General features: G+C 34.1%; 2 protein-coding genes across 2 annotated transcripts in view; both read left to right on the top strand.

The window, feature by feature from the left end:
• LOC130644167 (zinc metalloproteinase-disintegrin-like EoMP06) overlaps positions 1 to 3233 on the top strand; it is a 66477-nt gene extending 63244 nt beyond the window's left edge. The window contains exons 25-28 of the mRNA XM_057449663.1: positions 166 to 249; positions 508 to 661; positions 1178 to 1328; positions 1498 to 3233. Of these exons, the coding sequence (XP_057305646.1) occupies positions 166 to 249; positions 508 to 661; positions 1178 to 1328; positions 1498 to 1855 (747 nt within the window). The 3' untranslated portion in view covers positions 1856 to 3233. The remainder of the gene's footprint in view (positions 1 to 165; positions 250 to 507; positions 662 to 1177; positions 1329 to 1497) is intronic.
• A 9362-nt stretch (positions 3234 to 12595) lies between these two features.
• Positions 12596 to 14244, top strand: LOC130646344 (uncharacterized). The gene is made up of 5 exons (XM_057452512.1): positions 12596 to 12599; positions 12675 to 12747; positions 13297 to 13577; positions 13658 to 13823; positions 13925 to 14244. The coding sequence occupies exons 1-5, from the start codon at positions 12596 to 12598 to the stop codon at positions 14151 to 14153; spliced, it is 753 nt and encodes a 250-aa protein (XP_057308495.1). The 3' UTR covers positions 14154 to 14244.
• The last annotated feature ends 742 nt before the right edge of the window (positions 14245 to 14986 follow it).

Raw genomic sequence — 14986 nt, forward strand, 5'->3', positions numbered from 1 at the left:
GCAATTTCATGTAGTCCACTATTTGCCATGTTAACATTATTGTCTGTGAGATTTTGTTAAACTCTACAGTTAAATGAAATTTAACATTTGTTTTTTTGTTTTGTTTTCAAATTAATGCAAATTAAAATTATATTAGATATGTTTTATTTTCATTTTTTTTTTTAGATTTGCATGGACCAGAAATGTGTAAATATATCGTCTCTCAAACATATTAAAAGCTGTAGTGTGGGTACTTGTCTAAATGGTGGAGTGAGTACTCGTTTATAATTGAAAAAACTTTTTCAAGGAAATTCACAAGCAGCTTTGCAATTTCTTAAAAGTAAAAATTTAAAGGTTTAAAGTTCTCCTATGGTACCCTATTTTTTTTAATAAATTTACTTGTTCAGCCTCAGATTTTTCGGTTCGTAAACCTTGAAATTTCTAAAGTTTTTTACGCCGAATTTCGTAATTACTATGGGCTTCTTCTATATAAAATATCAGGTAAATTTTTTTGGGCTTATTTTTTAGGTTTGTAACAATAACGGTCACTGCCATTGTCCCCCTGGATATGCGTGCCCTACGTGTCAATTTGCTGGTCCTGGTGGAAGTTTAGATTCTGGTCAAGGTTGTATATCAGGAGGCGGTAATAAGGGCGATAAGAAGGAAGGACTTGAGGATTGTGGTGGGTGAAAGAATTCGTCCTATTTAATCACCTATTGAATTTTACTAATTTTAGCGGTATTAATTTTCGCGTTTTTTGCGGATTTTGACACAATCCACAAAATGAAATAGCCACAAAGTATTTTTCAAGATTACTTGAAGAAAATTAATGCCAGCAAAAAATTACGAAATGTCAAAACTTTGTGAAATTTTAACCCCAGATCAAATAGGAAGTCAATTTAATTCACACGTCAAATTTATTTACGTTGTCAAGTGTTTGCTGTGCTGTGTTTCTTGAGAAAATTGAATTTACTTTCAAAAATTTTAATAACGTTATTTGTACAAATTACCATAAAAAATAATACGCGAAAATTAGTACCATCGAGATACTTTTATTTGTTGGGATAATATTTAAAGTAAATTTACCCGCGAAATTTTACTTCATCCCTGCCGTGGACAAGTGTAAACAATTTATTTTCTCGCCACATTAAATACTTTTCTATGCTTGTAAATGTAAAAATTCGCACGATTTTTTTAGGCTGTCTCACACCGCTTGTAAAGGGAATGTTAATATTATTCTTGTTGGTCATTCCCCTGTGTGCATTAATTGGTTACCTGTGCTATCGCAACCGTGTTGTTATGCACAAACGATATCAAGCCTACCGTACCAAATCTGATCGCGGTAGAAGGTAATTTGTTTTATTGGCTCCACATGTATATACTGGGTTGGATACTGTCGTCATCCATAACGTTGAAAAGAACAAATACCTTTATGTTGGTATTTATTTTATCTGCGCAGATTAAGTCTGAATCTTTAACATCTTTAATTCTTCTAAAATCCGGTTTTTGTATATTTAGCGCATCATCAAAAGAGCTTAGACATGGTCGACCATCACGTGATGCTGGCATCGATAATACATATGAAGCGCCATACGTGACCTATTCTGACCCTAATGCGCGTCCTCAAAAGACAGCGGCCAAGCCCTCGCTAAAACCACCGCAGTCTTCTCCGGCTCCACCTCCTCCCAGAACAACACCAGTAACCTCATCATCAAGTAAAACAGAGAACAAACTACAATTCCAGCCTATAGGAGGAAGAAGTCCAAAGGTTGCCAGGCTACCACCTATTGAAAATAACAACAAATTTAATTTCTCTGCTGATGTAACCAGTGGAAAGAAATGGCCTCCTCCACCAACCTATAAGCCATACAAGTAGAATCATGTTCCAGTGCTATTTTTTGTTATATCATCAGATGATATGTTCGTTTCGTTTTAAATTATCCAACAGCTTCGTAGCAACTAGCAAAACTGGAACGTTAGTATTTACGACTAATATCTATTTGGAAGTTACCTTAGTGGTATCAAGTTTTGCCGATTTTGAAACGTTTGGCCATTTTCGAGAAAGATAACAATAGGAACCATTTGCAAAATATTACGGAAAAAATTACGTTGGAATTAACTATAATACGGGCTTGTAGATTTTCAATATTACTGTTTGCAACTATTTGATTCTTTTCGAAATTGCCTATTGATTCGCAAAAATTCATCTTCGCGATATCAATAAAAATATCTTTCGCAAAAATTAACTTCGTTAAGGTAAATAAAGTTAAATAGTTGAAGGTTACCGTCTTCTTATTGTTCGTAAGTACGAATTTTTTTATTACTTTTGATTAGGTTAGCTGATTTTTTTAATTTGCACCTTACCAGTACGAACCGTTATTGGCCGCAGGCTGTGCCCTGTACAACCCCCGTGGGTGACATATGGCTTCTGTGGCCAGTAAAAAGTTATGAAAAACATCGTAAAATTTTCAAAAAAAAAGATGACAAGTATTAAGTCCCACAAAGCTTCGATTTATTGTTGAGGCTTACTATTTTTTACTTTTAAGTGTTTCGATCGTGTTTTATAGTGTTATGTGGTATGTTTTGTCTTTTCACTGTTTTGTATTACTCACCAGCCCCTCCCACACCCTCCATCAACCACGACCTTTTTTCTATGTTTCTACAGACACGTATGTATGATTGACAGCAAGAAAGATATAGTTAATATTTGTAAGAGATTTAATCCTCAAGAATACTGTCTTTGTAGTTCTCACTCTCGTTCCCAGAGAAAGAATTAAAAAAAACCAGACGATTCTGGGAACGAATTTGTCAGCATAAGGACAGTCGTAGCATGTAGCATTGTTGTGTATACATTGTTAGTCGAATTTAAAATTAGTTGAACGCATGTACATAGCCAATCTTATGCACAGCATATATATATTTTTCATGTTTATATTTCACACATTTACGCTCTTTACACATATTTTTTCTACCAACTTCGTTTCTTTTCTTCTCTTGTCACTTCGTTATAAATATGCGTCGACGTGACTAGGGAAAAGTGGAAAGTAAGTTTATTCTGTATATGCAAATACTATATTTGTAAAATATGTAAGTACTAATAAAATGTATGATCCTGTATACTACCTCTGTCCTGAGATCAGTGTGTTCATCACACGCTAAAAAGGTCTGGTACATAGGTAGCTTTTAATTTATGCTCTAATGACTTTAATACGATAAATAATTTATAACTCGATGAATAACTTTACTAAATAAAAGTTAGTATTTTTTAAATCTTTCAGACTTATCCACACACACAGTAAGCTGTGTAAAAACTGCTCAACCTATTGTGCCGTCGCCGGGTTGCTGCATTTCTAGACTCGTATTTCTTAAAAAATTTTGCATTCGAGACATGAAAATTTTTTTGCGGTTTAGCGGAAAACTATTCGATTCTTAAGAAATACAGCGTATGGGATATGATTTACCAGTGAAAGCATTCTAGCCCAACAGTGCTACAGGATGTATAGGAGATGATTTACCGGTGAAACCATACTAGCCCAACAGTGCTACGAGATGTGGTAAACGGATAAAAAAATGTATTCTCCACGTGGCCTCTTTTTTATTAACAAAGTTGAATAAAAGGCCGTAAAGTTTGATGTCCTCTTTTTTAGTAAAAAAAGTCCAAGAATACATAAACCTGGAATTCCTATACGCCCAATCGTGTCGTGTACAGGATCGCTTTTGTATAATTTATCGAAATACCTAGCTTCCATTCTTAGCAATTACACAAAGAGTGGTCACTGTAAACACGCGAAAGAGTTTTTGGAATTTATCAGAAACATACGGATCGAGGACGACAAGTGTATAGACGTTACTTCACTGTACACAAATGTACCGATAAAGGACACGTTATATATCATCAGGGAATTACTGTTAAATGATGATGAGCATGAGAACAAAACACGCATCCCTATTGACAAACTAATGTCCTTGGTCCAAGTTGTACTTACAAAAACATGGCATTTTTTTTACGGTAACTTCTTTGAGCAAACTGACGGTGTGGCTATGGGTGGCTCAACATCCTCTGTGGTAGCTGAAATATATATGCAGGCTCTATGAGACTACAGCTACAGCTTTAACAACTGCAGATCACGTTCCAATATTTTGGAAAAGATTTGTGGATGAAGTCTTTTTAATAATAAAAAGAGCACACCTAAACGCATTTCATGAACATATCAATAATTTGCACTCGAATATTCAACTTACAATTGAACACGAGAAGAACGGTACGCTTTCTTTCTTAGACACTGTAGTGTCTCGCAACGGTGGTAACTTGTCAGTATCAGTATACCGCAAACCAACTCATACTGATCAATATTTCAACTACACATCTAATCACCAAATGTCCTGCAAAGAAAGTGTAGTGTCCTTATTACTGGACAGAGCAGTCAATGTAGTCAGTGGAGAGAATGACCGAAAGAAAGAATTATCTCATATAAACAACGCCTTACTTGCAAATGGGTACTCGAGACAGACCATTAAAAAAGTTGAGAGGAAAATCATGAAACAGAACTGATAAGAACAGTGACGGAGAAGATGCAGAAAATGAACCAGTAGCCACAGTGTGTATGACATATGTACCAGGGACAAGTAACATACTTCGTCGGGTATTAAAAGATCATAAAATAAAGCCAGTGTTTCAATCTAAAAACACGCTACGTAGATACTGCCGCATCCAAAAGACAAAAAATTTAATATTATCTACGAAATCCCGTGTAAGGATTGTGATGCTGTTTATGTCGGTAAAACAAAAACGAATGTTTAAACAACGTGTGCAAGAGCACAAAAGAGCCGTACGCAACGCAGATACAGACAAAAATGAGATTGCGGACCATAGCTGGAAGAATGGTCATGTTATAGACTGGGAAAATAAAAAGATCATAGACCGAGAGTCTGGTTGGACAGCAAGAAAAGTAAAAGAAACTATAAATAGTATAGACAGAAATACTCATATCAATAGTATTTACTATCAACTTCCAGAAATATGGTTACCCGCACTTCTTTAGCGAACATTTAGGAAAAAGTAAAAAAAATGGTTCGGGACAAACGTAACAAAAAAGCGAACTTTTAGAAAAAGAAACGTAACATAAAGCGAACTTTTAGAAAAAAGAAAAGATTTTAATCAATATATTGCTTCCATCTGGGTCCGTGAAAAAGTTAATTACTTTAATTGCTGTGATCTGATTGGTTAATTTCGATCCTCTTATTATCTCTTCAAATAATAAGTAGGCAAAGATGATTACGATCATTGACCATCGATGACAGCTGTAGCTGTCGAAACCTAGCCTAGAATAAACTCGCTTGTTCATGACATAATAATATTTAAATTATTCAATGACGATGACTGAACAGATAAGTGGTAATATTTTTGAAACAAATGTCCACTAATCTATTTATCTTTATTCGTTGTAAATCTATCTGAACAGCTGCAGTGACCACTTCAATCAGAATAATCTGGGGTGGATAAATTTGTGGCTTAATTTTGTGGTATCATTTGAAAAGTTGTGCTGCAGGCCAGCATTTTTGCGCCAGCGTATCTGCTAATAATAACTCCCTTGAAATATGGCATTTCCGGGTTAAAAATAACAGAGTTGATTTCACCACCTGAAGCCTTTACCTGTAAAAAGTCGAATATGTGTGATGGGTTTCGTCACATTAAATAAAGAAACGAAAGAAAAGTGAGAGAGGATGTTTAACACGTTTTTCCAGATGAATATAAGCAACCCTATTATCATTTAATGTACACTAAAAAATTGACTTTTGCAAAAAAAGTTACTAAGTAAGGGAAAAGTGTTCAAGCAAGTTGCTTATTTTTATTCTGAATTAAGGCCTGCACCCTAAAAAACTTGATTACTTGCGAAAAGAAAAATGTTTAAAATTTTAATGCCACATTCAGTTTGGGCTTTCTCAGAGTTGAAGAGAACTGTTTCACTTTAAAAAAAATATCATTCCATCGTGTCTATTTGCTTCCACCCAATTCTTCGTGTTGAATTAATCGGCGAGAGGTTACAAATAATAGTAAGATTAACCTTCTCCGAAATAAATTATTTTGAAGAAATGACTTGAACCAGACGAAGACGTTTTTTATTGTTATTGATAAACTTCTGAAAAAGACAAAATCATTTAATTGTGGTTTAATGAACCATTGAACAATTCTATTTTATTGATCTTAAATGTTTTTAACGTTCTTTTTTGTATTGTGAGTAATTTAACCCCTTTTTTCTTGCTTTATCAAATTTGCAAGAAAAAAGACAAAAGGGTAAAAAAGATTGCTGATCTTTATGATAAGATAAAAACACTTTAATCGTAGGATTCTGTACGCCCGTCCCAGTGTTTCATACTCTGCACTCCCAGTGCAGAATTTTCGAAGTTTCCTAGCCTCGTTTACATTTGCGACGCAAGCAACGCACGCGTGCGCAATGTTAATTTTAAAAATCTGACGCAAACGCAAGACATTCACACTAGACCATTATAACGTGGAAAACGTAAACCAAAATAATGCATTAAAAGACAATTATATTTGACTTATTCTATTATAATATGTTATAATTACTTAAGAGAAGAAAGAAAAGAAAAACGGGAGAATATAAAAAGAAAATCTAACACGCTGTAGCGGCATTGATATTAAACAAAATCAATATAATAGCTGCTTTAAAAAAGTTATAGATCACTTTTTTATTATCCTTTTTATCATTACAAAACGAATATTTCAAAAAAAAATTTACCAGCTTTTCTTTGAAGAATTCCGCTTTCATTTACTACATTCTCTGGTTCACAATACAAACCTTATCAAAACCTTTTTGATATTGTTGCGTCGAACTTATGCTTGCGTCTTTCCATTCATTTCCCGCGTTTGCGTCACTAGTGTGAACCAGGCTTAAATCAATTGTATTGTGACATACACAAAATTATTAGTGTTAAAAAGTCCGTCAAAATTGATTCAAACTACTTGAATTTTATGGATAATAAGTTCAAGCACGATTCTTGCGAAACACTTTAATAAGATTTCCAATAAAATGTCATAAAACATAGTTAATGGAAATCAAATGCTGCTTTATAGACCCAAAAAAGGAAAAGGGAAATTGAAGGTGGAAAACGATACGACAATTATATTGCATTGAAGCATCGACTTAAGAAGAGAATCAAAGAAGTTAAAAGAAAAGTTCTGCATTAAGTAAAGCACTCTAGTACACAACCCAAAATTGTTTAAAATACTGTCAACAAGTTTATCAATAACAAAAACATGAGTAAGATACACTCACCCCATATAGTCATTTGTGCACACTGGCATTTTGCTTGACAGAAAAAAAGAACAATGAAGAAAGCGCTAGTAGCTACATCTTTTTTAGGAAGTCTACCATTTCCGTCCAGCAGAGAGACTTTCAAAGTGGTGAACTCTTTTGACGAAGTACTAATAATTATATTGAACCTAAAAATAACTGTTTCACTGGGTACGACAATATATCTGTGAAATGCATCCAACAAGTAGTAGTTTACCTGACATCTTTACTTGCCAAAATCATCAACAACAGCATTATTCGCTGTGTTTTTCGTAATCATGGAAAGGTAGCTTACATTTGTGCAATTCTTAAGACTGATAATTGACTAAATTATCCTGAAAACAGACCAATTTCAGAAAGATCTTCTGAACCAACTATGCAAGCATGTACTGGTGTGCACTAAATATACAACATTATCTGGATTTTATAATTAAACATGATGTGAGCTTCGTTAACGACATTCCACAGTAAAGACGTTTTCAAAACTCGGAGATAATATCTACTGATTGATAAACCAAAATTAAGTAATCATGCTTTCAAGATTGCTTACTGGAAACCCTTTGTCACAGTCGATCATCAAATTCTATACTGTCGATCATCAAATTCTATACTGTCGATCATCAAATTCTATACTGTCGATCATCAAATTCTATACTGTCGATCATCAATTTCTATACTGTCGATCATTAAATTCTATACTGTCGATCATCAAATTCTATACTGTCGATCATCAAATTCTATACTGTCGATCATCAAATTCTATACTGTCGATCATCAAATTCTATACTGTCGATCATCAAATTCTATACTGTCGATCATTAAATTCTATACTGTCGATCATCAAATTCTATACTGTCGATCATCAATTTCTATACTGTCGATCATTAAATTCTATACTGTCGATCATCAAATTCTATACTGTCGATCATCAAATTCTATACTGTCGATCATCAAATTCTATACTGTCGATCATCAAATTCTATACTGTCGATCATTAAATTCTATACTGTCGATCATCAAATTCTATACTGTCGATCATTAAATTCTATACTGTCGATCATCAAATTCTATACTGTCGATCATTAAATTCTATACTGTCGATCATCAAATTCTATACTGTCGATCATCAAATTCTATACTGTCGATCATCAAATTCTATACTGTCGATCATCAAATTCTATACTGTCGATCATCAAATTCTATACTGTCGATCATCAAATTCTATACTGTCGATCATCAAATTCTATACTGTCGATCATCAAATTCTATACTGTCGATCATCAAATTCTATACTGTCGATCATCAAATTCTATACTGTCGATCATCAAATTCTATACTGTCGATCATCAATTTCTATACTGTCGATCATCAAATTCTATACTGTCGATCATCAAATTCTATACTGTCGATCATTAAATTCTATACCGTCGATCATTAAATGCTTCTTTAGAAATTTCGAACAAAAAAACAATATGTACAGATTCATGATGTAATCTCCAGATCTCTATTTATATAGTTTTGAGTACCATATGGAAGGATACTTGACCCCATTTTGCATAAGTTACGTTTTTAATATCTTCTTAACTGGCTTTTTTTAACATCTTTACAATATGCTGATGATACTACGCTTTACGCCTGTTACAAAGTGGACAAATTTTATGACTGTGCATTCATGCTGCTGCAATTAAATGGGGAGAGATGTGAAACAACTTCTGAAGTGGCCAAGAATACAAACAGCAACAGGACGAACCTGATTTTGTTTTCTTCGCCCAATCTTTGCATCACAACCAATCTTTAAACCAATCTTTTGCGACAAAGTAATGATGAAAATTTTGTAAAATACAAAAATTTTAGTGCTGTCGATAAACAAATTTTTATTGAAAACTTATTCTTAAAAACAAATTGAAATTTGGTAACGTCCTTAAATTAGACGAGCAGATTGTTTGCGCTTTTAAAGGGCCAAAAGTTTGTATACAGATACTAGTTATTATCTTATATGGGAAACTATAAAAAATTGTTTTTATCTTAGAACTTTTTCCGACATTTCTTTGATAATTAAAATCAATTTTAAAAGCTTTATCAGTTAAAACTGCTTTTATCGCGTATTATTCACGTAAGCATGCCATTTTCTTTGACCAGGATGTATTATTTCCTTAAGAAAGGAGATGCAAAAATTTCGTTGAGCAGGAATTCTGTTTCCGATGCAAAGCGATTCCTACGCACTTTTGAAATATTATTAAATGCACCGGATGTATTCTGTTCAAAAGTTCTACAGCTTAAGCACTGGGAGAAGAAAGCTCTCCTGATCAAAGTAAGAAATAGGCTTCCTCAGCACATGAGTTAACCTTGTTATTTTATTATCCTTCATCCCACATTTCAGTTTCTTTTTTCTTTGGCTTTTTCTTTATTTTTTTGCGGGTGGGGGACGGTATATACGAAGTAAGCTGGTTAGCTTTGCCCAAACTGACTTATTCTGCAAATATCTTGTAAAACATGCTTAGTGATTTTTTATGGGAAGGACGGCCGATTGTCATAACTGAGACTAGTTGCCAATGAAGATTCAACATCACAAACAAAATTTACAATACTGATTGCATCTTTTCTTTTGTCATAAAAATCACAACATCGATTGCAACAACATAGTTGAAATTTCTGTCTGGTTTTTTAGTCTTACTTTAATACATATAAATTTTCAAAACATGCAACGTATCTCATACATGCACACGATCTTGCACGAATGTCTACAAACCTCTTCCTTCTTCTGCAAATACCTATATGTGTCTGAATTTGACACATATCTACATCTATGTCGTGCATCACTTGGTTACATAGCTGTACGCGTCTTTCTCGCCTGTCTGGCCACACGCATGTGCGATAGTTCACCTAAGGCATACAGCTTTAAATATCCGTACCGATTTTCACTCAGGCACATTGCCTTACATATCTGCACCGTACCTGGCAGTGTATCTGTGCCGTTTCTCAGTTGGGCACCTTCAATGTTCTTTACTTTTACATTATGGCAGTGTAAAAATAATATTTTGTGTTTGCATTATCGCAAAGCTATATAGCTATAACTTGGAGAAAATCAATTAAAATTTAAAAATTTTGCGCAGTAAAATGGAAAATGTGAGGAATCGCCAAAAAATGCTTACAAATGTATGCTTATGTGAAAAACATTTCACTCGTTTGAGGACTATAGTATTAAGATTGCTGTACGAAAATTAGCTTATCTTATCATTATACTAAACAATACATATTGACGCAATTTCAGAATATTTGGTTAGATATTAATCACAGAAACTCTAATATAATTCCTCAAAGAACAAAAACATTTTGATTTTTATTGCAGTCTCGCGAAGGTAGATTCGTATCCGGAGAGAATCTTTCAATCTCTATAATAATACGCTAATTCCGTGTGTCTGTCTGTGTGTCTGTGACAGGCAAAGTGGATGTGTTCATTTTCCTTTGATGTTGCCGAAAAATGCATGTCTAATATGCTAAATTTTGTGACTTTACGGCGCGACGTCAATAACACTACTTTAACGTCAATATCCTATATTAAATTAATGAAGCCATTACAGTGCACCTAATACTTTAAGGGAAAATAACTTGGAAACGAGGTGGTGATGTCAATGACTTTTCACTGCGTGGGTAACTAGGGACCACCTAGGGCAAATTTGGGTTATTTTCCCAAACCTGGGTCCTCGAAGTCGTTTCGGAATAGACGGGTTGATGACGTCATTAAAAAATCTTTAAACCCTAATATCTCTGCAACCGTTTGTCAAAAGTACATGATCCTATACATTTTCTTGCTCAGCGTTTCAAGATCTATACGATGAAGGCAACAGGCATACACATTTCTGAAAAAAAATATTTTGTGTTCTGACATGTCTCTGCTGACGTCATCAAAATTTAAATGACGGTTGTTTTTCTCTGTTATCCTGCCTAAGTGGATTTTTCCACGGGCCTTATCGACTAGTCTATATAATAATACGCCAGTTCTGTCTGTCTGTCACTTTTGCAAAGTGGATTATATTCTTTACAATTTTCTTTAACAAATTCTATAAAACACAGCCTATAAAATTGTTCTGTAATGTACCAAACTTAAACGTTTAAATAGTATTGACGTCAAAGGAAAGTTAATTAAGATTAGTGAAGCCATTACAGTGCACTTAAAACTTTGAGGCCAAATAACTTGGAAACGAGGTGGTGACGTCAATGATTTTTCAATGCGTTGGTAACTAGGGACCACCTGGGACCAATTTGGGTAAGTCTCCCAAACCTAGGTCCTGAAATCCGCTCCGTAATGGAAGGGTTGATGACGTCATCCAAAAACCTTCAAACCCCAATATCTCTGCAACCGTTTGTCAAAAGTACATGATCCTATACATTTTCTTGATCAGCGTTTCAAGATCTATAAGAGGAAGGCAACAGGTATATAATTTTCTAAAAATAATGTTTTGTGTTTTCACGGGCCTTTGCTGACGTCAGCATAATTTTTAAACCCTTATATGTCCTTAGTCGTTTGTAGTAAAGATATGATCCTATACATTATTTTGATCAGCGTTTCAACCTCTACACGTTACAGGCAACGAATAAACTAAATTTTTTTTTGGATTTGCAATGGATTTGCAATGCTGACATCAGTAAAACGTCTTAAACAACCAACTTTTTCAATGTCCTATTGCCTAAGTGGATTTTTCCGCGTGCTTTATCGACTAGTAAGGTAATATTTACTCAGAGAAGGGTACAGGTTTTGCAAAATTTATTGGTTGAAAATTCTTTTAATAACTGTACAAAACGCAAAACAGTGTCATTGTTTTTTTTATTGATTTTTAAACACAGAAGTTCCAAAAACAATTTTGTAGAAAGTAAGTCAAAATTAAATACTTCATAACAAACCTTATCAGATATAAACAATTATGATAAACGGTGGAGAATTTAAAGCCTTATTAAATAGAAAATTACATCAATAAAATACAAAAACCATGATATTTAGTTTTACTTTGAATGCGCTGATTCAAATCAGCTGTATTCAACACCACAGGTTTCTTGAAAAGGTCATATAACGATGCATGCATAGGGTCACAAGTTTCCGATAAAGCTAAGCGTAGGCGAATCTGAAGTTGTATAAAAGACATAACCTTCGCTTTCTAAATTTTATTTCTACAAAAACTTCAAATCAGTTAGCAACGAAGCTCTTTAATAATGGTATGTTATTATACATATTTTTTTTAATTGACGACTTAGAGGAACTTTTTAAATTCGAGATGAAATAAGGGGGCTACGAAACGGCTAAGATGGGTTACTCCTGATTATTATTAATCTCTGTTCTGACAAATTTTAAATTATTTCGTGCAATTAACGAACTGCTTAAAGGCGAGAGATCACTTCAAACACTTATCTCGTCAGCTCAAGGGGCATTACACAATAGTAGGTTTGGATCTGTTGCGTAGGGTATACTTAATGTCTCAGAATGAAAAGTCTAACAAAAACAACGAAAAGGTTTTCTTTCTACTATATCCAATCACACATTCGTAAACAATGTAAAATCTGACAGCTATAAAATGTTTATTTATTTCCGTAATTTTTGATAAAATTTTCAGACGGTTTATATATTTATCTTATAACGCAGCTTACTGCACTGTTACTACACAACTCAAACGACTTAACTTAAGAAAAAAAGAGAATAAATGAAGTGGTAAACGACTGAACGAAGTGAATTAGCTAGTTCATAAGGATTGTGACGTCATGGACAGAACGCAGTGAGGTTGATGCAAACAACCTCTGTACTATAGAATTTGAAAATAATTAAGAGTTGTACTTCTGTTTCGGTATGAAATAAAAATACAGCATATATATTTCATGTAGATTAATCAATCAAAGTTCAAAAAAAGTATTTGTTTTAGAGAACGCAATTATCGATTTTATTTGTTGGAATATCATTATTAGCCGGCGTAAGAACGATAACAACAACAACAACAACAACATCAACACCAAGAATTATAAAAACAACAAAATCACCCACGACAGAAGTGAAAATCTCCACCTTGAATAACCTTGTTATCCAAGTGAAAGAGGCCAAGAATATTATAAAACAATGGAACGCGGCGAAAAGAATTTTATTTCAACGTCCAAAAGTAACCTTTAGTACGACAACACAGTATAAGGTATGCGGAAGACAGTTCACAAAAGAGGAAGAAACCAAAAGGAATGAACTGAAGGTCTTAATAGATAGAAGTAACAAAGCTACATTTATCAAAAACAAGCAACAATGCCCAGGTAGGCGAGTGATTGTCCTTTTTTCTACTGCCTTTGTCTTCCATGATCACACGATTTTATCTCATTTGTATGATCTGTAGTTGCAACATTCAGAAAGAAACGCGACTTGCAAGATGTACAAAATCAATTTTCCAGTATTCCTGGAACACAGGTTATAGAGCTGTTCTGTAACGAAAGAAGAGCAGTACAAAATAATACACTGAGTATGTGCAATGAGTGTGCTTACAGAATTATATTTCCACCGTCGTAAGTGTTACTCTCTCTTTTGTAGTATTTTAAAGATAAAACTGTTCCTTACCTTTGATTGGCGCATGATATGTCAATTGAGATACTTTTTGTAATCGTAGATACTTTCCTCGCTATCACTTTCATTACACATGTGACGAAAATGGCGACCATTCCTGTTTCTACGGAGAAGGGACGTGCGTCAAAAATGTCGAAACAAAGACGTTGAAGCATGATTTAAATGAAGTCGGTTTTGAAAATTTATATCAATGGGCGGACCGTGCTGTTGCTTTTACTGGATCGTGCTCCTGTCAAATAATCCAAAACAGTCTCTTTGATCCATTTGTGTAATTTTTTAGTTAAGTCTGGTTTTTAAAAGCAAGATGCATTGAAACAAAAGTAGTATTAGTAAATCTTATATAAGGTGTAAACTTTTAGGATACTTTTAGGAAGTCGATATCCTGCGGTGGGTTGAAAATCGCACATGCGGAATAAGGATGCCAAAGTTCGTGTTTTAGATGTTGAACTTCGAATAAAGAGAACTACTTGATTATTTCGGACGTTTAACTTGGTGAATATGTTAAAACTAGTCGCTGGCCCGTGGATAAATCCACAGGTTCACCTGTTCCTTACTTACCGCATTTCGTGTGTCTTACTACTGAGGTTACCATTGTGCGTGACAGACAGACAGACGTATACGGGTATTATTATAATATAGATAAGGAGCACTTGCGCAATCTATTCAAGACCTGCTTTCGCGCTATCAGGAATTTCCAAAAATCATTGGTCGGATGCCGCATTTTTTATGCGCAACGATTTTTCTTGTGTTACTCCATATCGTTTGTAATTTTGTTATTTTGATGAAGAAAGTATTTCACTGCATATCAAATTGCATCATTTGCATGCTTTAAGTTTTAGAATTTAATAATAGGTAACAACAGAAACGTGTCAACAGTTTCGTCGTAGCTATGTTTACAACTGTGCAACCTTAAGAAACAAACAAATAATAAAAAAACAACACAGGACCGATAAAATTTTTTGAAAGTAGAAGGTCCAATATATTAAAGAAGGTCCCCCCACCATAGTTGGTGTTGCCCTAGATTATATTTTAGAAAAATAGAAGGCTTTAATGTACTAGAATTGAGAAAATAGTCTTTCCGAGCTATCTGTAAGATGCAGCAACC

The sequence above is a fragment of the Hydractinia symbiolongicarpus genome, chromosome 5, assembly GCF_029227915.1.
Source record: "Hydractinia symbiolongicarpus strain clone_291-10 chromosome 5, HSymV2.1, whole genome shotgun sequence".
Lineage (NCBI taxonomy): Eukaryota > Metazoa > Cnidaria > Hydrozoa > Anthoathecata > Hydractiniidae > Hydractinia > Hydractinia symbiolongicarpus.